Here is a 26,255-nt window from a genome sequence, read left to right as displayed (position 1 = left end):
AAAAAAAACATAATCACGATTATTTTGGTCATAATGAACTTATTCAACTGAAGATTTATTTTTGTTAATGATTATGCATTATCTTATAAAGCCCATGAAATAAGAAATTGTAATTGAATATTATCACCTTTAAAAAGCATCTTAGAGAGGACGACAGCAGCAAGCAGCACAATTTCAGTTTTCTGTGTGTGTGTGTGTGCGGGTGTGTGTGTGTGTGTGTGTGTGTGTGTGTGTGTGCGTGCGTGCGTGTGTGCGTGTGTGAGCAAAGCAGGTGACATGTGAACTACTCAAGTTGACGACAACTCTTTACATTACATAACGCTGAAATTCAACCATGGTGTTCCGTCGGGAGACACAGTTACATAAACTAGGCTAATGGTGAGAAAAGTATAAATTCAGTATAGAGTCAGGGACACCGTGAATATATTACAAGCACAGACCCGGTAAAGCAAGGCTTAACACACCGAGTTTAGAATAAGCATAAATAATATGTAAATTGCTCAACCATCAGTAGAGGAAAAGTCCGCAAGCCACTAGACTAATTTCTGCACTGTAAAAGTGCCAAAGGCTGAACGGTGATCACCGAGAACGATGTTAAGATTGCATAATACAGGAAATCTCCATTGTTTACGGAAGAATACTGTAAATTAATTTATAATTTATAATAGTGATACTGCATGGCATACAAATGTCAAAACTATCCCGCACAATCAATCACTGCAGTAAGATTATCGGATCATCACAAACTCCCTTATCTGAACTGTACAACCGCTTTGTGATCAGGAAAGTATCCCGATCACAGAGGACCCCTCTCACCCCCTCCACCACTCTTTCCAGTTACTACCATCAGGCCGACAATATGAAGTTCCACTGGCCCGCAAAAAAGAAGTCGTTCATTTTGCAATAATCAGTCTGGAAAACAACATAAAATAGACACTGTACAGCTGCTGTTTATGTATGTTTTTAATGTGTGTTGAACATCTTGTCGAAGGAGAAAATCTGCCACTGCTTTGGGACAGACAACAAAGTATATATAATGAAGTAATATCTATTTATCTTTCTATCTATCATCTAACCCACTGAATCAATACAGACTGTAGGCACACATGTGGGATTTTCAGGGATTTTCAGTTAGAGTAGAGTAGAGTCAGTATGCTGTGTGATTTAGGGTAATCTACGGTTGGCTCCTGGAGCTAACATTAAGTACATTTGTTTTTTTAAATTGTTTATTGTAGGCCTATATTTTTTAGTCGTTTGATGTATGAACTCTTGTCTGTCCGTGTCCATGGAAAAGTTAGAAGAAGTCAATTTGTATAATGTGCATCACACCATTCTCAAGGTGTCATATCCTTCACATTCGTTTCAACCATCTCCCTCTTAAAAACACTGTATTTGAAAATTACCCCACTTCTCAGTTACACAAGCCTATTCTTTGACAACTACCAATCAGTAAAGCTGCAACAGCTTTAATTGTTCTCTAAAGTTTTTAGCCTTAGCCGTATCATAGCTAAAGGGTTCTGGCTGCCCTCCACCCATTTCCCTTTCTAAAATATGATACAGAGCAATGTGCCAGTAAGCGAGGGCATAAAGGGAGGAGTGGAGAGCATGAGGGCTTGTTGGCAGACAACAAAAGTCCTTACCTTCTTATCAGTGTAGTTATCAATATAAACAACTGAGAAATTTTACTTCAAATCATATTAGAGCTGAAACAAGTTAGTTTACTATCAATTAATCTGCAACACAGTATTTATCACTGTTAACTTGAAAAATTGTCTGACTCCAAATAAGTAAGCTAATATCTTATATGATCACATTCATATACATTTTCTTGATACAAGTGAATTGAAGAGTTACCCTTTTCCTTTAGGATTTTTTTCCTGAAACCCAAAACAGCAGCAGGAAGAATTGAAAATTGTTTAAAGAAAGACCCAATTTTTTTAACAAATTAACACATTTGAACACATTTATGTCAAAATTCATAAAAGCTAGAAACTGGGACTCACCATGCTGTTGAGCTCTGAGTCATCATAGCTGTCACATGGATGTGTCCCAGGCCCAACAAAGGGCTCAAGGACATCCTCATCCCACATGTAGGTTCCACCAGAGCTGTTGGAAGGCGACAGCTCCACAGAAGAAGCTTGAAGGACATTACACCGCTCTGGAGACACCAGTGGTCCTTGGGAGTCCTGCATGGGGCTTTCTTCTTTATGTCCTGCTGAAAATATATAATAATAATAATAATAATAATAATAATAATAATAATAATAATAATTTATTTGTAGAGCTTTACTTTATTTATAAACCCAGGGCTTAACAACTGACACAAATATAACACAAGCACTTTGTTGAGCTTCCTTTTAATTCAGTTTCTTTACCTGTCAGATCCATAGTCTCCCAGTCAAGGGTCTCACTGAGAAAGCTGTGCAGGCGGGTTTGAGTACTGCTGCCAGTTTTCCTGTTATCAGGTAGGTCCCCATCACTGAACACATCTCCCACACTGTCAAAGTCATCTAGAAACTCTTCACTAATGTCAACTCTGTCTAGAGATGAGGCAGAAGATAAGGACATATCCTCCAGAGTCTCGCCTGCTGCCTGGCCAGAGCTCTGCCTAAGCACATCACTCCCTCCTCCTTTTCCTCTTGCATCTCCAGAGCTTCCATCACTTTCACTCCGTGAGTCTGTTTTGTCAGCCTCACTAGTGCGCTCAAAGTCTATTGCTTTTCCTAAATGGCCTCCACATTCAGGGGCAACCAAAGGTCTGATTTCCCCCTTGACCCTACCTGGAAAAAGAGTCTTCTGCTGCTTGGCCTGCCTGGATCGAGGCAGCCTGTAGCCTAAACCGTTTCCCAATGACTTGGTCAGCACACAACTGGGCAGCAGAGGCTTCCTCAGAGAGCTGGGAGTAGTGGGTGCTGAAGGGGTCGAGAGGGTGGGCAGAGAGGAGGCAGCCGGAGGAGTTCTACTGTACTGAAGTCCTCCACCCAGACCTCCTGAGCCTCCAAGGCTGCTATTCAGGCCTCCAAGACCCAAACCCACTCTTCCATTGCTAAGCTGAGGGGGTTTAAGGAAACTACTCCGAGGTGGCCGGAGCTGAGTGTTGGTCAGGGGCTTAGCTAGCTCCACAGCTCGGTTAAAAGAGAAGGACCGTGTCATGGGCTGGCTGGTGGGCGAGGGAATCTGCTTAAAATGAGTGAAGCTGTTTGAACGCACCATGTTGTCCAGTGCCAAGTTCTTCAGGCTGTCACTAGACTGGGACAGGCTGTCTTGAGAGCTGCTTCTGGGAGAGCTAGATCCTAACCTCGGCCGCACAAGGCGAGACTCTGATCCTGTTTGAGCAGGAATGCTGGAGCCATTGTGGCCCATTTTAGGACCTCCGTTCAGTGGACTTTGGCCTAGCTTGGTTCCAACTTTGGGACTCATCTTCAAGGACTGCTTGGGGATGGCCTTAGGACTGGAGACCGCTACCATCAAAGAACCTGATCTTCGCATCTTGGGCGTCGCTGGAGAGCAGTTTTTTACCTCCTTTGCCAATGAGGGAAGCTGTGTCTGAGCCTTGTCTTCACCTCCATCCCCAGGGCTGGTGGGGGTGATGGGGCTAGAAGTGGTTGTCCTCTCCTCTCTCTTCAATTTCAGGGAAAACGGAGAGGCACGGATTATGCCATTTGGGTGTGTTCCTTGAGGAGTTGTCTTAACATCCTGGGTAGCGGTAGCTGGCTGTATGGAACCATTTGACAAGGGGCTAGCGCCACCAGTCGAGGAGCGTCCACCAAACTTAGGCAATCTGGATACCATGGCAGGCCTGATGGGTGCTTTTTCTTCCATTAGATGCCAACAAGGGCATGTAGGAGCATGGAATCACACAACTGGAGAAAGAAAAGACAGAAAGACAAGAGAGGATTAGATTTAAGTGTACATGATTTGATTTAGGACAAATAGCTTTGTAGGAAAGTCTTTTAAAACTCTGTTAATGCCGAACAGCTGCGACATTGAGTAGCTCTTCTTTTACAATATAAAGCAGGAGATATCAAATAATTCCAATATTGTGCCCTACCACTGTCATCCTCTGTCCAAAACAGTGATCCAGCCGTTTGTTACATGTCAAGCAGGACTTGTCTTTTCTTCCTGCTTTCTGTCTCTACCCCCCCCCTAGGTTTATTGGTCGGTGCCACCTCTGTAAGTTTTGGTTAAGTTCTCTTTGTAGAAAAACAGTTATTATATAATAAATAATCTATAGTATTTTGTTTGTATTTTGGTTTCTTCTGGCACCTTAGTTTGGCCTGGTTTTGTTTATTTTCAACTAATGTACTTTTTGGTACAAATATTTTTATAACCTTTGTTGTATGTTGTATGTATTTTGTCAATAAATCTCCTTTTAATTGTCACTGCCACTTTGACTTAATTTCTTTGGTTGTTGTGTTGTTGTCTCTTTTTTATTTCTTAAAAAGGGATGGAACAACATTACCAATTACTAGGGGCGTGACGAGATCTCATCCCACAAGATCTTGCGAGATTAAATTGTGACGAGATTTCTCGTCAGGTAAAAAGCTGTCTTGCAAGACTCAATTGACACAATTGACATTTTTCACATGCTGTCAAGCCACACATTAATTTTCTTTTGAAATACAAATGTATAACTGATAAGATCTCGCAAAGCTGATCAACTTGGCCTAGTTGATGCCACTCCGGCGTACGCCCTGATTTTAATCAACCACACCGCTCGCGCTGTGAGTCCAGACAGCTGTGACAAATGGTAACATAGCTGGTAGAGTTTTGCAACATAAACATCTAAAAACTGAAGTATAACTTTCCTCTGTTTGGGACGGTGAGCTGCACTTTATCAGAGCTGCTGAAGTTAACATGTGTGGATTTGTGGTGAGATTTCGGCCAGTTAAAGTCCAGGAGTTTATAACTGAATAAAAATTAAATAATTAATCATTGAGGTGAAAAGGTGCCACATGCACATTTTAAGAGGTTACTTCCATCTGCGTCGCCAGGTAAATTTTCAGGGGCTTTAGCCCCGGATGTTTGACTGTAGCCCCGAATGTAACTCAACGACAACATCAAATATTTTCCGCATTAGTATGCAATAATCTTTATAATACAGCCTGTGCAGCCTGTGTTAAATAAATTTGGAACTAGTCGAAATCCCTCCGTTCCTCTCCCAGAGAGGAGCAGGGGGGTTAAAGATCAACTTTCAACAGACTGCTGAAGAGACCCCAACGGAAGGGGGTGGAAAAGTTTCTTTCTCTAAGTGCTATCCCTGACCATAAAACTGGCACCTTTTTAATTCCGAAGCTGATAACGCGGTGACTGACTGTTAAACTGACAAAAGGGAAGCTAACCAGCGATTAGCATTTTCCTGAACAGCTTATCAAAACTGGGTTAATCTAAGCTTTCCTCATGTAACCTGAGCTCCCCCAAGTGGACGAAATAAGTCACCCACTTATCCTGACCAATAATGTGACAATTGTTTTCCTGTTACCAAATGCTTAACTTAGAACGGTACAACCGTTTGACCATTGAGGTTTGATTGTGGAAAATATTTGATTATAATACGCGCAAATAGATTTCTTTTCTTTTGGATATTAAAGTTTAGAAAGGCAGTCCCTCGGGAAACCTGAAACGCCCTCTGGGAAACCACGCCCCAGGCAACAAAAGAGCAACACACGACATCGTTCGCGCTCTCTGCTCTTCTCCTCCCCTCGTGACCTGATCTTCCGCTCTGCTCTCTTGACGCTTCGGCACGCGTCCAGCGTTCCTCTCCAGGCAACGCCCTAAGAGTTCTACCAGCGCAACAGGCCTTTGTTCGCTTGAAGCTACACACGCGAAGTGCCGCGACATTTCTTTTGTTTTGTTAAAGTTATCAGTCCGTTAAGTTACACTGGACTAATTCAGGAACGACCAAGTTCCCTTTTAAGCTTGTTCATCGAGCCAACGTCACCGATGTCAGACCGAGCCACGTGGTCTTGCCAGCGGCAACAAAGAAAACCTGAAAACAGCCGAATTGCCAGACGGAGGACGGCGTTTTCTTCAGACACGCAGAACCCCGGAGAATCCCTAGCAAAAAGCAAGGATTGGGCAGCTACCGTGGGACCCGTGCAACAGGCCAAAGCAGGCCGTGGACAAGCCGTAAGACCTAACAAACATTCTGTGGTAAGGGATGTCCCGTAATGTTAATATTTCCTTTAACTCCTAAACTCATAGCTTACTTTCATTACTTCTCCTCTGCCGTATGAGTCAAATGCTTCCCACAATCAAATCCATTTCTCACTGTTCAGCCATTGTTTATTTTCCCTGTATTTAACCACCCGTTTATATCGCTTTAGTTAACTTTAGTTATTAATAAATTCACTGTAATCAGGAAACTGTGTGTGTTGCCTATTTCCACGTCCCTGCCAAGAGAATTCACCCTTTAGATATGAGACTGAGTGATTGAGTTAAGATAATTAGATTAGATTAGATTGTTAACTAACTGATCACTAGTAATAATGGTATAATTATTAAAAGCTACCTAGAGGTCCAGAGACTCTAGGATTATAACAACTCCGGTGGTGCCCTGAAACGAGGAATATTTTTTTGATTTTATGAATATTCAAATTCATAATCGGGTATTAATTCTCATAAATTTATTAAAATTCATAACTAATTTAGCCATGCTACATAATAATATTGCTACATTTTGTTTCAAGTTCACTTAACGTGACCCCCCCACCCACCCACCGTTACTCAGCATGCCTGCATTTAGAGAGAGAGAAACAGAGAGAGCATTGCTCACAGTTTCAGGGCTTCTCAGTAACTACTGATATGTCCCTAGCAAAATTCTAATCAAAACATTTAGATGTTGCCAGTCAGTGTCTAGTTAAAGAGGTGGTATTTTTTGAGTTAAATACCTTTTTTGTGCATCTAATAGGTTTGCAAAGTGAAAAAGCCCAAAGTCCAGCTCAAAGGTAGTTACCATCTCCCACAGAAAACACTGCTCTGAATTGCTTTAAAACAGCTCGTTTGTAGTTCAGCCGCTTCCCTTTCATCCTTGTGACGACACAAGGAAGAAAGCTAAATGCGCCTCATATATCGCTCATCAAGCGGCTACTCCGACACGCCCTCAAAAACACCGGTGGAAAAACACTGAGCTGCAGCACACACCTCTCCTCTCCCTTCCAAACACTAGCTACCTTCCAGGCAGTCAATGGACATAAAGTTGTTACTGTGATGTAGAGACAGCGCTCAGTTAAAACGTTATCGATGAAAGATACCTTTGTTACAGATTAATAACTCACCACTCTGAAACTCTTGCTCCAGTCTATGTTGCCAAGCTGGTTGGCAACATGTAGCCTACAGCTGAACCGAAGGCGCGTTTGCTTCTCACTGACCCGCCCTTCTCTGCTTCTGATTGTCTAGCAGTCCTTACCTAGGAACTGCACACGAGACACTCCCAACAAAGATCATTTAAGGTCCTGGAAACACCCCTGGTTACTTCCCCAAAGAAAGACACAGAAGAGGAGGGAAGACTAAATCATGATTCAGCAGGGATGATATTACAGGAGAAAAGTTGATCTACAGGGGAAACAGATTTGAAAGCAAAATAGAATGACTGAGAGCTGCACTGCATTATATTTTGTTACAGTTAGGCTATGAATTTTGAACTGTCACCTGCCAACTGAATTATGTTTTCTCTTTACAAAAAAAATCATCATAATGCAGGAAATAAAGTGTTTAATACTTTTCATATAATTTACCATTAAAGGTAGAATAGTGTTAAAATCTTGTCTCGATCTCCTGAACCCAATTTCGAATCTAGTCTTCTCTTGTCACACCCCTACTAATTACTCATCACTCTATCCATAATACACAAGTAAACACTTTGACTATGCTGTTTGGTTGAAACTGTGCTGTACTGTCCAAATGTACTGTAAATTGTCTCATCCTTTTTTGTTTTTCACAGATATTAAAGATCATTTTTGAGCATCTTTCACCTTTAATTGGACAGACTGAGGTACAGGACAGGAAATGGGAGGAGAGATAGAGGCATGACTAATAGGCTACTATTTCCTATATTACTGCTATTTCCTATATTTCAATAATACTAATGCCATTGTAATGAAAGTTAAATGTTACTTGAGAAACACAAGGACACACACGTAAAACATATACCCTTATTTGTAATTTTATTCTAATTATCTGTAATCATAAACACTGATAATATTGGGGTAGTCCTGTCCACCTGCTGCAGTAGTTGCATGTCTGTCTCCTTTTCAAAGATCGCTGACTGTGAGGAGCTTTAGGGATTAATCTGGCAAGCTTAAGGGGTGACTTGAGACTTTGTCACGGCAGGTCTGCCAGCTAAATGAGGCTCTGTCTTTATGCAACTGTTACACAGCTTAATAGCCACAAATTTCAACTACACATGGTAAAATCCAATGTCTCTTCCTTACTGTAAGTAAGTGTAACCACTTGTCATTCCATTCAAAGCTTAAAGTAAACACAACACTAAATCCAGTGCAGCAAACACTGTGTGCTTGTTATGATCTGTTTAAAACCAGCTAATTGTTGCATAAAATCTCCCAACATTAAATGGTAAAAAAAAGTTGAGAAGTTATAATTAATAATGACTTTTCATGTTTTCAAAGAGTTTCACACATGAAATGACCTGTAGCAGGCACTGATTTTGGAGGATATGGCGCCAACACGCCTGGCTAACAAAAGAATGGGCAAACAGATAGACAACGCTTGGGCTGCGGGACAACGGGAAATGGGTGCTGGGAAGGTGGCCAGCATACTGTGAACAGTGAATGGAGGATGTACAGCATGTAAAACCAACAGAGGGAGAACACAGTGCTATTTCCTTTCACTCATTGTTAGATTAATTCTGTTCGAATCAGCCATGTGACAAGTGTACATGTGTTGGTGGTGCACCTGTGTGTATCATCCATCTGTCTGTGCTGGAAGAGTATGAACAGAAAGGTTACTAAGATCCAGATGGCTGGTGCAGTTAGCAGAAAGTGACCAATCTGCTTGAGGAAGCAAATCAGTTTGCCAACTTAACTCCAACAGAAATCTACCTATTGTTGCATCAAATAATATTAATGTTCACAAATATCAAATCACAGAAATGTCTGATGTATTGCTACTTCACAGTAGATCAAGCAGTTTCTCTCATGTGAGTGGATCACTTGACAAACTGGCACAAAGACACAAAAGCAGCTACTGGAGCAATAAACCACTCAACTTTCAAAGGAGTAGGGGTGGGGGGTTTGTGCCACAATGTGGGTCTCCTATTCTGGAAAAAAACTCCATACCACACTGCCCCACATTCCCATGCACAAACACACGTGTCTACAATCAAAGAGACACACTCGCCACTACCACAGGAGTGTCTGGCTATGCCACCATCCTAATCTGATTCATAAACACACATGGGTACGAACACAAAAACACACAGTTACACACACAAAATCAGGTCAGCATGTGCAGGCAGGGCAACCAAAGCCTCTTTGCCCTCAGGGAGGGGGTGGTGACTGTGTGTGTCTATGTGTGTTTAATGGGTAGCAATTAGATTAGGGTTTTTCGCCATTGTCAATGGCACCAGAACCTCTCAAATTTCATTCATATCCAGCGTGGCAGATCACTATTACATAGCAGCAAATCCACACACTGCTGTGGCAAATGTTCCATTCATCTGGGTCATATCACCCCTCACCCAGCCACTGGAAGATAGCTGTCTGCAGTGCTCATGTTCTTTATTTAAGTTTGTTTTAAGTCACCTTTAAGAGATCCCACATCCACAGCTTTAATTTTTGTCATGTTAAAGTTTTTGTTATAATTATTGGACTGATGCATATAGAGAGAGATAATAGACGTCTCAAATTTGTATTTACTGCAACAGCAAGTAAGAAGAGAACTATGGAAGGCTCACTGATTTAGCAGGTGCTCTAAAATAATTCAACTAGTATGATCATGAAAAGAAGTTTAAAAAAAATGTAATTAACTGATTGGTAGACAAGAGAGATGTCATTCGATCTCAAAATATTATATTAACATTTATAAATGACAATGACTTCTTCTACATTTAAGCAAAAAAATGGTAGAGTGCAACTGTATTCAACTATAAATAATACATCTTTAGCCTACTAATGTCGCATCATCACACACAGGTCTGAAGCTTGGTATTGCCTGTTATCTATTTTTCAATACTGTTGCCTATACAATACCCACATTTTGGAACCAATGCCAAAAACAATGCTGCTTTAAATGACCTTACATTGCTGAGTATAAACAAATTTGTTTGCAAAAATGTATTTTGCTTGCCACACACATCAGTGTATAATTGTTCTTAACATAAACAACCATACAAGCACTTTACCTAAATTAAAACTTGTTTATTTGAATGAGTAAATGTTTTCTCCAAGTGATGTGTGCCACATGACAGTAAATGACCTGCTTCTGTTACTCTGTGCTATAGACACAATATGTTTGATAACCGGCTAATTCCCAATACCAGTACAAAGACACAGGTCATCGAAGAGAATCACAAATAAACAACAAAATCCTAACTGACTGACACACATTCAAGAGGTAGGGCAGTAAACCGTGCCGGCCATCTGTCAAACGCTCATATCTGAAAGCCTGCCCCTCCCCCCAGAGTACAGTACTGTAAACAAATTTTTCAGAGCTTCACTAACATCAAGCACAAGGTCTGCACTAAACACCATATTAACCAAGCCAGCAACTGCCTTCTGTGGCTCAGCACTGCATTTGAACAACACATGAAACCTTGATGCTGTGAAGGGATAAATAATGTAAACAGTCCAGGAAGACACCGTCCAACTTAAGTCAGGGTTGTACTCATACTTCAATAATGAAAACATAATATTTTATAGACAGCAAATTGTGTACACTGCAATGACAAGAGAAACCCTCTAACAAGCCTGAGGGCTGCTGATCTCATTTTAACCTGGTTTGACATCGAGGTCTACATAGATAGTTTAATTAATTAAGTTTATCCTTGTTTTCCGGTCTGAATTCTTCACAGTACTAAGAACTGGTCAACAGCAAAGAAGAGCGCTGTCTCGATGTCCCAAAACCTCACGAGTTAGTAGATTTTATAGAGTTAGAATAGGAGAAACAGTGAGACAAGACTTCAGGCAGACTTTTCCCACAGTGGGATCGTCTGCTAGACCTGCATATTAGCATCTCAGCTGTGCATCACTGTGTGAAATGAGCAGGAAAGTGAGATGACATCTTTTCTTACTCTCTCCCGTACAGGGAATTGGAGCTTCCTGTCTGTCTGCCAGTGGGTCTATTTGGCCTTACTTCATTTCCGACTCAAAGGGCAGCCAGGCAGAAAGCACCTGGCAGAAATGCAGGGAGGCTGAAAAATCAAATCTGCAAGACCAGGGTCATTCATTACTCTTCTGGCAAAGCTTTCACTTTTGAATTGCACATGGACACACACACTACAGAGATGCATTCTTTGAGAGTAACAGGATGGATGCTGATAGGATGCGACAGCCCGAGGGCTATGATCTATTGGGTCATTGGGGCTACGCATGAATGGAGGTGATCTACTACACACAGCCGGTCTGTCCCCACCTCCCAGTGCTCATAGTTCCCTATCATTGCAAAGCCTCAGCACCATCTCTCAACATAGCAGCGTGTCTGACTATCCATCTTTCCTCTTACCTCTCCTTCATTCAATTTTGAAAGAGTGATAAGGGGAGACTTTTATTGGAAATCCCAGTGAAAGGCGTAGAGTAAAAATGACTTAAAAACAATCCCCTTTTCCTATAGTATCTTAAAAAGAAGGCCTACACCATAAGTCGCTCATTGGCAGTACTGTCGACCAGCTGTTGATTATGTATACTGTATATTACTGCTGTAAGGACATCAACTTTGAAAGACTTGATCCCTTAGATTTGGTCCAACTGTCATGGCTCCAGCCATAACTCCAGAGTAAGCGAGAGTTGGAACAGTGAACCCGACCAAAGTTCCATGTAGACCCAAAACCTACGTCACAACCGTGCAACATGCCGTCACACATGAGAGATGTAACCGTATTGTTTAGATAAGAAGCTCTTGGGCAATCTAAACAACCTATTCAGCAATAAGTAACATTACATTGGTGTTTAATAAGTGAGCCTTGTTGGTGGGCTAATAACACAATCAAAGTTTTTGGTGGCCCAGCATGGTGCAGCCATACAGCTACCAGAATTACTGTGTTTCCGCCGTTGCTCTACATCATAAAACTGCGTTCTACGTCTTGTGCTGCGCAATCTTGCTACTACATAGGACCAATATTGGCTTCAATGCTTTCCATTCAAACCCGCACAGTGGCATCGTCCATTAATTATACTGTCTATGGCTCCTGTGTTCCCTTGTTTTCTCTGTCTCCTCCCCACTTTTTGTCTGTGTGGGCATGTGTGTGTATGTGTTATGTGCGCAGTTTACCTCTCCCGGCACCTGGCTCATCTCCACACCTGTCTACAATCAGCTCATCAACTCACAGTTCAAGCACCCCAGCTCTCCTGCTATTCATCGACAGATAGTTCCATCTAACTCAGCGGTAGGGTGACTCGTGTCCGAAAATACTTCTCCCGGCTCACTTGGTTTTTCTCTTGGGCCTCAGGATTACTTGCAAAAAAATCACTGTTGTGTTTTACAGCTCAGATATTACAAGCTTTCTGCGTCTGCAATAAACAGATTTAAATTCAGACACATTTATGAGGGGGCTAAAGCAACAAATAGACTGAAATAGTCAGTGGTAGTTTTGCTGTGGACTATGAACTATTTACTGTGTAGAGTAATTGATAGCTTATACTTACAATTTCAGAATAAATTACTAAACACAGCAGTGTTTGTAACTGCAGAAATTAAAAATGCAAATAAAAAATAAGCTTCAGAATGACTTAAAAAGCAACATTCTTTGTCTTTTGAATAAAAAAATCATATCTGAGCAATTCAAGTCCACATGGACTGTGCTTAAGCTACATAGCAAAGAGAACTGATGAAACGAAGATACAGTTGGGAAAATGCGGAGGGGTGGACAGGAAGGATGGATGAGTGAGCAAGAAAAACTCTTCAGGCACTGGTTTGTTCTTGGCATGATCTTGCAACTCCTCTGTATGTCCCTGTCTGTCCATCTAGGTAAATCAGTCTTTTATAGTGATGAACAAAATCAAGTATATGGATGGATAACATCTGAAGAGCCTAGTACATCATCCAGCTGGCTCTACCCTGAAACAAGATATTTGTTTCAAAGGTAATGGACCACCCGAGACACACCCATAACCACTATCACAAAGTGGTTTCCCTCTTGTCATACAGTGAAGTCCCTCACCAAATACAAGGGTTAAGTATCTGATCTGAGAATATAGACATAATACATATAACCTGATAATTAAACCTGATAATTACTTTCTCACCTCCTACTGAATCTTAACTAAAGCCCAGCTTTGTTTACATATATTGAGTCCAGTTTCTTAGAGGAGTAATAACAAGGCTAGTCATCTGGACAGGGCAGAGGTAGGGCCATAGCTCTCTCCCTGAAGAGATTATCAGAGTGCCATTAGAGCAGGCTAATAGAATGAGACAGGAATGAAAGCAACACTGACGCTACGCTAATGTGTACTGAGTGAAAGCAATACTGGGCTGAGCTGCACTGATGCTTAGAAAGGCTAACCCAATGAGACTGCATAGTGGGTTTGGTAATGCTGTATACTAAACATGGTAGATCAAATGACCAGCAGATGAAATGGTGAGTAGGGAGAAGTGGAGAAAGCTAAGGTGTGGCAACTCGCTACATTAACTACGTACACATTGCATGTTGTACTCAGCACAAATATGTACAGGCAAATCAGGTCACATAAACCCATCCACAGAAAAGTATATTAGAAAATATTACCTTAACTCAGTGAACTTTTGTTGACTCGTCCAATCATTTTTATCCCAGAGTCAATCATTAAGATAAGAGCTACATCCTGCCGAGTCACTCTGCACTTTTCATCCTCCATCATTTAAACTGAAAGTAAAATAGCGCCCAAAAGAGAGTAGAGCACAGGAAGAGGAAGACACTCTTCAGAGGTTGATCTGTCTGCTGCCTGGCTCTCTTCTTGAATGTATGTGTGTGTGTGTGTGTGTGTGTGTGTGTGTGTGTGTGTGTGTGTGTAATGTGACGTGTGTGGCAATGGGTGAATGGGTGGAGACAACAGACAACCCTTTATGGGTGTGTTTAATATTTGATTGTATCTTGAGTGCATCTTTCAGGAGCCCCACTCAGTATGCTGTGAGAGGAAAGGGGAGGGGAAGAAATCACTGAAATAAGAAAAGACTAATTTCCAGTGCAAAAAAGATTATTTGTAGCAGGAAAAATCTGATCATTTAACCATAACATGGTACAAATTCTAGCCACATAATCCTCCCAACACTAGAAAATGTATCTACAAGTTAAGAGTAGCGATTTTCCATGTGCACGCTGCTGCCCTATGTCATGAGATCACCAGAGGGGATAACGAAGGAAAACACATCCTGCCTAGTACTCAGCTACACATGAAAAGGAATTAGTTGTGGTTCTCGTAAAGATTCAGTGTGAATGAAATTTCCCTTACTCATTTCATGGTTGACAACATACCGGTTCCACTCAGTCAACCGTTTTCTGTTGCCAGCAGTAAAACCATACAAGCATTGCCAGTTCCTCATTATCTTCTGTTTATAAGTGTCACATGGCTTGATAAATCACAGCATGGAGTCTGATCCAAACCACATCAGCACAAACAAAATAAAGGCTAAAACGCAGGGTTTCTCAGTACTACTGCCTGTTATGCTTCTATTAACAAGCATCAATCTTAATCTGTGTTCTTCAAAACAGACTTTTTTGACAGTTAATTCTAGACTGGAAACATTTTCTAACACGACTTTGAATGGTGGTGGTGCTACATTAATTTGAGATATATATGTACAGAACCAAGACAGTAACAAGGAAAGTCTGAACCAAAATCAGTCATACTACTGACCAGTCACGACACAGAAAGACCCTCAAATAGTCCTCATAATTCATCCTGACTCATCTGTAAAAATGAGGTGTGATGCTGAGCAGTAGAAGTGTTGGCTGGACTTTTATAAATCTAATTGCCTTCATTGTTATAGCAGTCCAGATGTCCACACTTCAATCACCACAATCACAGTTCTCCTAACACCACTGCTCTCTTCTGCTTTATCATTCATCATTTTTAATGTTTGCGTATGACATGACATGTGATAATCTGTGTAGGTTAGCCCTGGTGTGACCTACCAACACCTGTTCCTTCCTTCTCCCATACATGACCTTCACTCGAACCAGACCGTGAGAAGTCTGCAGTGCATTTGACAGCCCAATTTAATTTTCACCGTCTGATTGGCCACAAGGGCTCGAAAGGCCAGTAAGCGTCACCAGGCAACAGCACAGGTGTCAATCACTGTCAGCGGTGTCATTAGAGTCGTTTATGTAGATGGTAGACGAAACCAGGGCGGACAGCAAACCGAGGGTTACTTTATTTCGCTATGCGCCTTTCAGTTAAAAGAGTTAAAAGGTACAATATCATACAAGCAAATCATAACAAAACATTTTAGAAGAACATAATATACATAAAATGCAATAAAAACAGGGAGTTCAAGAAACGGTCAAACAAAATAGTGCCAAATGATTTGTAAGCGTTAACATTATCCAAAATAGGAAGGCCAAACATTTCAGAATAATAATAATTTTGATTTTCACTTTGTAACTAGTGGGCAGAAAGAGAAACCCAACCAGCTTTTAGCTTACACTGCGTTCCATTTAGGTCAGAGCTGGGAATGACGTCACACCCTTGTTGACGGCGTTCCAGTTAACAAGTCAAAAAAATTTTTGTGTTTCCCATTAATTAACGAGACTATGGCGGCCCACTGAAGAAGCAGAGCGAGCTGACAGGCAGGGTTAATTCATTTTCTCACTTTACAAAGTTTTAATTTTACGCAATGTGAGCACACAATATAATTTATCAAATTGCGCTTGGTGAATGTAGCACGAGGATGGAGGATGCACATGTGATAAAGTCCGGTTTTCAAAATAAGGTGTTAACACAACGTACAGCATGGAAATAAGATTAATTGGATAATATTTACAGGAAGTATTTAACATGTTACATGTGTCCTTTTTTTGCTGTTTCATCACTGCATATATGCAGTGTGTTTATGATCAAATTGTTCACTAGGGCACAAAATTGTTAACACAATTGCAAAGTTCTTCATAGATCTAGCCTCTTTATTTTGCTTTTAAAGTGCACCAAATTAATACACTTAACTTTAAAATGTACAAATTTTGTTCCCGGGGGGGCATGCCCCTGGACCCCCCTAGAGGGTTGATGTCCACCCACCATAGCCTCACAAAATCCTGTGGGAAACACTGTGTTAACAGTTTTAAACATGCAACAGAAAGAGAGCACAATGGACTTCCTATCGATGTCCTCTTTCTGAATTTTTGTCAAATGTCCAATATTCTCCAACATTTTAGCCCAGGTGTAACCTACCAACTCCTGAGATATCTAGTCTCTTTGGCTTCCTACATGTTCAACTTTCTTTGCCAATCATTCCTTTCTTCAGCTTTTAGCTATTTTATGCTGGACAGGACAGAAAAGAATGATTTGGTGTAAGCTCATGAGCTGGGTTATTAGGTTGTTGGTTCAGAAAACCATAAATGTAAGTTGAAAATGGAGAGTTGCACATACCTTCAGTCATTTGATTCAATGTAATATAAAAAAGAAACCATTACAACAACCATAAGACATAAAGTCTGTTTTATGTTATTTAGCTGGCTTCCAATCACCTAGTCTTGTAACAATGTGTTCATTATAAACTGATTAAATTGAGGATTGAGGTTTTTTTTTGTATGTTGTTCAAACAAAAAATGTGAAAATAATGTGAAATTTCCATTATGCTATCAAATCAGATAATTTTTCTCTATAATTATGCATACAGTCTTGGTTTCAGCTCACAATATTCCATGGTGAACACTGTGATCTAACCTTGTCAACAAAGAATGCACAAATAACATGACTGTGAAGGCTCCACCCTGTCACTGGGAAAGTAGATGTGTGAAAGAATATTTTATGATCTGTTACTAAGATTGCACTTTTATTTCTCTGTATGATGTCAGATGCTTTTTTATGAAGCAAACATTTTTATGAATCATTTTATCATAAAAAGTACAGGCACATGTAATGCAGTGTCCTGACAGCCCCCTTAAGAAAAAGATAAATCCTTTATAAGCATGTTTTCTCAAACGATAACTAGGACTCGGGGTAACGTGCAGAGTTTAGGCCATTTCAGCTACTGCCTGCCTTCACCCAAGCTTCTCTTTGATACCAGAGCAATGACATCACTTTCTCTGCTGTATCAACGGCACTAAAGTGAGTTCATTTGAAACAACTCTAGCTTATCTACCATCCGTACTGCTTACTAGGAATTTGTTCAAATGTAACCTATGTTAACTCTCTCATTTCTTATCGCCAAATTTTACAATGTAAAACACAGGCCTGTCATGTGTTGAGAGATTGGAGGCTGTAAAAGAAGAAACCTAATGCATTTGATGACATAGAGTCTGGGTTAATGACCCGAGTATGAAACACAAAAAGCTTTTAATAGATCATGTTCCTAGTGGATTTATCCTCTGTGAATGGACAATACACTGGTATTAGGTCAACTTCCCCTCTACCAAACTTCCCTCTTTTCCTGTCCCTCTTTTCTCTTCATTCACGCTCTCAGTCTCTCTTAACAAAAATTACCACAATAACCACTATTTCCTTATGCAGCACATTTTTGTACAGTAACAATCAAACAGTTTTACATGAGGCCAGGGTGAACAAGTCCTCCTCACATCAAATAAGGCCACAGTTGGTGGTACACATCCAACAAATGCCATGCCTTTGTGACCAATTTTTCACAGGCTTTAGAGCTATTAGGTCAACTGATGAAACTAGACAATAGTGTAACCTTTCTTTTTACCTCAGGAGCTTTCTGGGATAAACTGACTGAAAACTCATTGGTGGTGGATGAGGATAATACCCCTGCTGTATAAATTGTTTTGAACACAGAAAAGCACCATTACGCAATCAAGTCCATGAAGTTGTGCGTTGATGTTAGAGGCTACAGTTGAGCCTGCCATGCAAACAAAGTATTTGAATATCAACTTCACGTCTGTGCAGGTCACTCTGCACTTGACTGACATTTGGGACAGCATTTGTTTTTTCCTTTCAGTGGGATGTGACTACACCTCAGCCATCAGATCCAGGGCTTTAACTTTACTGGTGTTACAAGAAATATCATGTTATTCTGTGTGAAATGGCAATTTAGGTGTGACACTGATATGGCAGTACTGAGTGACCAAAAAGAGGCAATGTGCCAAATGAAACTGGTTCAGTAACACAAGAAACTTAACACATTTTATTAACTGGGCAGTGCTCTGGAAACAAGCCATCATGTCTGAGAAAAACTTCTATTTTGATCCACAGATTTGTGCAGATTACAGCAGGTCACAAATTGTGAGTGAGAGTGAAGCAAACTTTCACCCTCAAACCACAGCTCAGTCTCCAGCATTCGCTGTCCTATGTCTTATCCCAAGGACATTCAAGACGCTATAACATCACATGACTCAAAAGCCTTGAAGGATTACTGAATGAGATGTGAAGGCTTTAAGGAGAGTGACCCTGAGACCTGATGTTGTGCAAGCTCAATGCATTTACATTACCAGAAGCTAATGAGAAAAAGAACTGGAAGAAGCAGGGGCATATTCTAAATATATCGGTCACATAAATTGATATGAGCCACCCACAATGAGAGCTGATATACTGGAAGCACGAAAACCTGGTAAGGCATACTGAATTTGCCATGCTTCTGCTCTCAATATAGGAATATCCAACACATTTTCATCTCAGGGTGTCAAATACAGACGCTTTATGAAAGCCTGCCATGACCCACAAGAAACCCTTCAGAGTCCGTATAAAACGCCTTTGGATTTAAAAAAAGATCACGGTTTTGGTTAGGGTTAGGAAAAGATCATGGGGCCTGTACCACGAAGCGAGTTCAACATACCCAGGATATCTTTCAGTTATCTGGCTTAACTAACCCTAACAATTGTGGTCGAGATAAGTGGTACCATGAAGCTGGTTATCAGCTCGGTAATTCAACCCAGGGTTTCCCCTTCCAGCTGTGAGCGCTTTCACATAAAAGAGGCGGTGCTAGCAGTAGATAACCAATCGCAGACATGAACAAGTCCTCTGGCATCAGTGTCATATTTTACAAACGAGCAAATTGTAGGCTAACACTACAGAAATACGACATAGGCCTCTAAGTAGCACAGCTGCAGCTGACACATGCAGGGAGACAGAAATTTGCTGACAGTGTCAATGCCTAAATGAACAGGCGTAGTCTATAGTAATATGTTGATTTGATGTGTTCTTATCAGCTGTATGAAAACATCAGCCTTATTCTTTCAGCTTGGCTGTGTGTCGGCGTTTCTACATTAAAATACTCGGGCACTGAAGAAGTGGTATTCCACCTCACTTTAAAAACTTCTCGTCACTTCAAAAATTAGATTATGTTCCAAACATTGTTCTAAATTAACTTCATAAAGCAATGAAACGAAAATCCATTCATGCCATAAAATGTGCTCAAATAGTGGTTGAAAGACTGAATCTCAACATTTAAGCTACTGAAAACTCACCTCATCGCGCGCCTGCATCGCAAAAGGTAGGGTGGAACATGACTACAGTCTCTGTAGTAGGCTATACTAACCTAAAATAGGCTACATAGCCTATGTTCATATTAAAATTTAGTATTTCAATTTCTCAAACTGCTCATAGGCCTAATATTCAGAGTCACATAAGAAGAATGAAACCCCTTTATTTTAACGGCTGCGGCAGGCTGTGTGAAACGGACTGGGAGCAAATAAAAAATAGGCTATTAAACACATTTCAAAGCAGTAAGTAGGCTTAGCCTACTGTAAAAACATGTAGGCAACAATAGACTAACGCTTTTAATCAGTCTCTGTAGGATGATATTGCTATAGCCTACAAGAGTTTCTCCGTATCACCGCAGCAAACATAAAGCCGTCTATAAAACAGTCTGTGGGATTTCCTACAGATAGTGATGTCATTTTCCAAGAGTGCTGTTTGGTTAGTAGGCGGCGTTTTCATAGATTTGATCTCTTATCTGGAACATAACCTGCTCCGAAGCAGGTTAGCCGTTCAGCATAAGTTGCCATGGCGATCTACCTCCGTAAGAAGTGAACTACCTTCGTGGTACTGAAAACCCAGGGTTAACCCCAAAGTTACCTGGATAAGCTCAAATCCTGCTGTGGTACAGGCCTCTGGGTCTGGTTAAGTTAAAGCAACAAAACTACTTTGTTAGGTTTAGGAAAAGATCATGGTTTTACTTAGGCTTAGGAAAAGATATAAGTTTTGGTTAGGTTTAGGCAACAAAACTACATGGTTAGGTTTAGAAAAACATCATATTTTGGGTTGAAATAAGTACATTACATGATGGCAGATGAGTTACATTGGAGTTACTTGAAAGCCCAGGGTGTCTCATACATATCCTGAAAGGTACCTTGAGCGTCAAATACTGACTTTGTCAGGCATTCTCAAAGCGTCTGTATTTGACACCCTGAGATGCTGGAATACCATACAGTTCAAACATCGCAGGGCTCGACAATAACGGTGGCCCGGGCCCAGTAAAAAGTAACGTTGGGACCCAACCAGTGAGTTTTGCACTGGCCCGCAAAAAACATTAGTATATATAAAAAAAAAAATCAAACTCAACATTCTGCAGTTGCTTTGCAGCTCATGGCGCGCACCGCTGTCCAATTCAGATTTGTAGTTACGTGACGAGTGGTTGTCAAATGTTATTATCTAATCCCTACGGTGGCCCTGAGAGGCCAACGCACTGCAGGTTACAGGTTCAACCAAAACAAGCTAGCTGTGTGCATCACTTAAAAGGGTCCCCTGGAAACACTTCCGTTGTGTTGTCTTAATGTGTTGTGATGAATTTGAATGTGTTTTCTTAAGTTGCAATGTGTTGGCCTCTCAGGGCCACCGTAAATCTCAATCAAGCGGCAACCTCTGGGTCTGAAAGTGAAACCATGCAGACGGAACTTAAGACTGCATTTTCTCTCCGCTGGCTTTCGCTGTCGTTCTGCCACTCGCTCTCTCTCGTTTGCCTGACCTCACACGCGGGATTCGCGGGGGGCTGCCGGGCATTGGTTGGCGCCGTACTCGCGCAGTGCACGCGTTGGGCTCGTCACTTGTGCATTTATGTTGATGATTGTGTGGCATTTGGGCGTTTTGGTTGTTCGCTGCGCGGCGGTGGGGTGCTGGGTGGTTCCGCGGCATTGCGTTGTCAACTGGCATTTGGATGGTCGTTATTATTATTATTTTTTTTTATTACTTTTTTTTTTTACTTTCTCCCACCCCTATTGGCTACTGGGGTTCTTACCTGCCTGTTGCTGGGGTAGGTGTGGCACAGTTGTGGCGTCCCACTCTCACTAACAACTACATTCTTTAACAGGCTTATGTGCACACACACACACACACACACACAGGCACATTCACCCACACGTACACAGACTCACACATAGACACAAACAAATTTAGGTTGTCCCTGGTAGAATTATTCCTGATGCTTTTCTTTCAGTTACTTATTTAAATTAATTGTTATTATTCCAGCTCTCGTGGCTGTGCTGTGTTGCTTATTTAGTGTGTGTGATTCTTGTTTTCTTTTCCCTTAGTTGTCATACTATGTCAGCTGTTTATTGCTGCTGTTCGGCTGGATGTCTTTTACTATTATTATTTTTATTGTTTGTTTGTTTGTTGTTGTTTTTCTCCTCCCCAAGCCCCCATCTCTGTTCTATTGCAGGTATCATTGCTTTCTGCAATTGGTTTTTCCCTCTGCTTTTCCCTGTTGTCCACACCTTCTATCCCCCTTCTCTTACAGGTCTTGTCCTTTCTCTGTGATTTCTGTTTGTGCCCCCCCATCCCCATGTCTGCCCCCCTGTCCGGCCCGGTGACAAATCAATACATAATTAAATAAATAATAAAACAGACAAAGAAGTATATTAATACTCTCTTCTTAAAGTAAAATCTGTCTGGCACAATATGGTATCCAGCTCATCATACTCTATACCAGGCTGCTGGGCAGGACAGGTTTAAAAAAACAAAACAAAACAAAAACTGCATTCTCTCTAACGGCCAGCAGGGCGCAAGTCCGCTGGTTGCAAAAAGAAGTCCGGCTCCATTAGAAATAACAGTAAAACGTCGCTGCTTCTCAGCTGAATTATTACCTCAGTAAACACTTTAATAATGAGTTCAAAACAGCATGATGTTCATTGAGTAAATTATGGTCCTGTTCAGGGGGAAATAGATGATAATGCAGCATATGCTTTTGGGCGGGACTGCCTTGTGATTCGTTGCTACCATGGCGACCTGTCAATCAGGATAGAGGCGACTTGTATCCGCTGCTCTGTGTACTTTTTTTTTTAATTAAATGGCTGTCAGCAGGAGAGAGAGCACTTCATGTTTGAGTCTGTTAGTATATTTTGTTTTAAAAGTAAATTGTTTTGTTAACCTTTTTATTTTTTATAATTTTAATTACATTTGATTACATTTTAGTTTAGTTTTTTTTATATTTAGGATGTATTTAATAACCGATTAAACATGTTAACAGTATAACATAACTTATAAGTCTTTGGTTTTGTTGTAACACTGATAAATAATTTTTAGAAGGAGGGCCAGTAAAAATTGTTTTCGGGCCAGTAAGTTTCAAACCGACTGGCCCGGTGGGGCCAGTTGCAAAAACGTTTAACATTGAGCCCTGCAGGCGATCAATAGAAATCAATAGAAAAATAATGACAATAACAGGGAATGAATTTGTGACGTAAATGCTTCTTTATCTTATGTGCAAATGACCCGTTTCTCTCATTCATTCATTTCTACTTAAAGGCCTTGCACACCCACACAGGTGTTTTCACTTACAGGTCATTATGCCTGCTCAGGTAGATATTGGGTGGAGCTGGAAGTTGGCACAGTATGTGTTCCACACCATCTGGAAAAGAGGTCTAATCAGGCAAACTGAAATCACCTGTGTGGGTGTACCATGGGTATGTAGGAGCTTCAGATCTGCATTGAACAACTGCAGCACTATAAACAATAGGCCTTTTTACAGAAGATCTTTTGACACAGGTATAAATAATAAAATGAATGGTGGCTGAATTCCATTTAGCTACTTCAGTGTCAGGGTCTTGGTATTGTGCATGCTGGCTCACTGTCACGGCACTGACACTTGAATGAAACAGAGCGGTCGTTAATATTATCAGTAACACCTGCGCCTTTTCTACTATGACGAGTCAAAACATGAAACAAGCCCATTCCATGTTGAGCCAAAGATTTCTGACATTTCAGAAAACATCTGCTGTTACCACCCTACATTGTGTTCGTAATGATACCTGTGTAAACACACTGTTTGGAGCAAAAGAGCAGAGGGACTCTTCACTCACATGCACGACAAAAACACTCCCAGGCACTCAATCCATTCCATATAATAAACTGCTTTCCTAAAAGTACAGAGCAGAAAACACAAGTTGTATACAACCTACAATCTAAAATAACAGAACAGTATAAAAAAAAGTGTGCAGCATATCCCAGAGCAAATGAGGAGATTGAAAATGTCTTGATAAAAAATTTAAACAAAAAGTTAAATTTTTTATGTCAACGCACTTTAATGTTACACTCCACCCACCACAAATAAGGGCAAGGCTTGCCAGAGGAAGAGAAATTATCTTTTTTTCTCCTAATTTACTTTGAAATATTATTGTTTATGTTATACTGATTAATAAACAACATTTGTATCGTTACCTTTTAAATTTCTACTCCTTAAGGGTACATCTTTGGTTATAAAGTAAAAAGTGAATGAGGTAAAGAGTACCCCTAGCATTCTTGCTAGCCAGTTGTTTTTTGTTTTATTCCATATAGGCATTTCCTAATCTTTGAGGGGCATTTTTGCCGCAAGTGCCTGTCACTGCATCTGAGATCCTGTGTCTACACTCAGCTATTCCAAGCCCTTAAACATCTGTGGTCTTACCAAGGGAATGACAGAACTGATAAGCGTGGCTAAGTTTAGCTCTAATGATAGGCCACAAACAGAGAGAGAAGAGGGCAGCGAGGATCAGAGGAAAGTCAAAGTCGCTAGGCTCTGCACCACAACACACACAACACACTCATGAAAGCATGCACAATACTGTAACCACAATGCATTATCCTGAATGAGCTAATCTTTGGACATTTTAAGCACCCAATTATTAGATCCCTCATTGATTTTGAACTATAGTCAGTCAAAGAGTCAGAAGAAGTTTGTTCCAGTAAAGATATCAGAAAGAAAGGACAATATACAATAAATACAACACCAACAGTGGAAAGGATGAATACAGACCACTCATGTCACACTAACCTTGCTCTACACAGACTCCCTTAGTCTGTAATTTCTGGCATTGTCATACATATTACTCAACACTGGAAGTAGTCAATTTTAGCATCATGACTGTAAACACACTAACATCTTATCTGTTGGCCTCAGGGTTGCCCTTAAGGGGCATTACAGTGTCTTGGAATGACGACTATGCACCGTGTAATGTGCATAATGTGACCTTCACACATAGCTAGATTACAAACACTGACTCTGACAGTTAGGGCACATGAAGACAGGAAGACGACAGAGACACAGTCTGGAAAAACCCTCACATATTAAAGTGCAATTTGGGGGGTCTTCAGCAGGCAGGCGCACATTCAGCTGTTGTTAGAGGGAATCAGATTGTAAACACACTCAGCCAAGGTGGCGCTCCAGGACCTATGCCAACAGGTGCTTGAGGAACACACACATGGATTTGCGTGTGAGTGCCGGCTTGTTGATGCCATGGCGCTTTGCACTGTCTGGGGCTGTAATAGATCACAGCCTAAAATGGTACACTCACACACATAGTTATGAGAGTTGACTGACAGCAACTTCAGTTGTGGTGTAAAAATATGAATATGTGAGGCTGCACTGCATGGTATAAATTTGAACTCCTGTCTGAGCGGATCATGGTGAGTCATCTTTAGTTACCCTTTAATCCTGACATGTGCATGTGGAACACACACCTCAGTGGAGTTCCAGGAGGTCATTGGACAACATGGCATCTTCTGCCTCACTGGGCAGCACAGATTAAGACTAACTAATGGCAACCTACTCAAAGGCTCTTTTGGGTTGTTTGTCATTAGTTTAATTTAAAAAAAAGTATATGTAGCTATCATGTTCTGTACCCACACACACCCAAACAGAGAAATCTGGATATATGGAGCACCCAGTATGGCTAAAACAGGAACGTTCATTGTTTTCCCATTATTTCACAATCACAACAGGGCTTATGTAACCTGATACATGTACAATATAATTGCACTTACCTGAATTATACCGTTAAAAACATATTTACAGCCCCAAAGATTGGTCAGCAAACAGCCCACTTGTTCGTTGTCTTGTAAATAACAACATGTTGTAAAGTGAGCGGCCAAGTAGAGGTAACGTAGTCTTTCACTTTCCGTTTAAAACAGACTTTGAACGTTAACATTAATTCATGAAGTGATGCCTAGCCCATAGTACTTCCACTTTAACGTTAAAAATAGCCCGAAACTACTGTACCACGGAGCCGTTAGTTAATAACTGTCACCGTGTTAACGCCGACCAACTGATAACACCGAGCATTACCGACGGGAAAAGACGGTCCGTGAAGCGACGGGACAACGTAAACAAAACCCGGCCATGTCCGTGATGTGAAATCCTCATACAAAACAATATGTAGTCTTATAAAGAAACTAACCACGGCAGGCAACAACCACACGGTACCGTCCAGACTGACTTCCCGAGGCATTCCGACATCGTCCTCTCGCTTCCAGCTGGGCGGAGCGTGTAACGTTAGATGTCACCTGGGTCTCAAAGGGTGACATTGCACGCTTATCTCAAAGTGCGTGCTCGCCTACATCTGTGCACTATTTTTTAGATGCGGTCTGTTATGTTTAGAATTCATTCAAGTTGGTAGTAGGTTGTAGTAGCTCCGTTCACCGAAAGTAAACTAGAGCCTTTCTGCTAGCCCTTGATTTGACGTCAGAATATAACGAGAAGCGTGCAGAGTTGTAAAGTGGATTGAAATACCTGGTGAAGGAAGAGTAGAA

At 41.0% G+C, this 26,255-nt stretch overlaps 1 protein-coding gene across 5 annotated transcripts in view; it reads right to left on the bottom strand.

The window, feature by feature from the left end:
- The window catches only part of ccser2a (coiled-coil serine-rich protein 2a), a 61,382-nt gene extending 35,337 nt beyond the window's left edge, over window positions 1-26,045 (bottom strand). Inside the window, exons 1-3 of one of the 5 annotated variants that reach the window (XM_038736916.1) lie at window positions 25,904-26,045; window positions 2,376-3,863; window positions 2,004-2,215 (exon numbers count right to left, since the gene is read on the bottom strand). In XM_038736916.1, coding sequence (XP_038592844.1) covers window positions 2,004-2,215; window positions 2,376-3,822 — 1,659 coding nt within the window. In that variant the 5' untranslated portion in view covers window positions 3,823-3,863; window positions 25,904-26,045. Of the gene's footprint in view, window positions 1-2,003; window positions 2,216-2,375; window positions 3,864-13,897; window positions 13,919-25,490 lie in introns of those variants that run through there. The other 4 variants (XM_038736918.1, XM_038736915.1, XM_038736919.1 and 1 more) reach the window with 4 other exon arrangements.
- Window positions 26,046-26,255: the final 210 nt, after the last annotated feature.

Source organism: Micropterus salmoides, unplaced genomic scaffold (assembly GCF_014851395.1).
Source record: "Micropterus salmoides isolate LMB-PRFRI ecotype aquatic unplaced genomic scaffold, ASM1485139v1 Ms_hic_scaffold_22, whole genome shotgun sequence".
NCBI classification, from domain to species: Eukaryota; Metazoa; Chordata; class Actinopteri; order Centrarchiformes; family Centrarchidae; genus Micropterus; species Micropterus salmoides.
The sequence above is the reverse complement of the archived record's forward strand: the minus strand, read 5'-3'. Positions and strand labels throughout refer to the sequence as shown.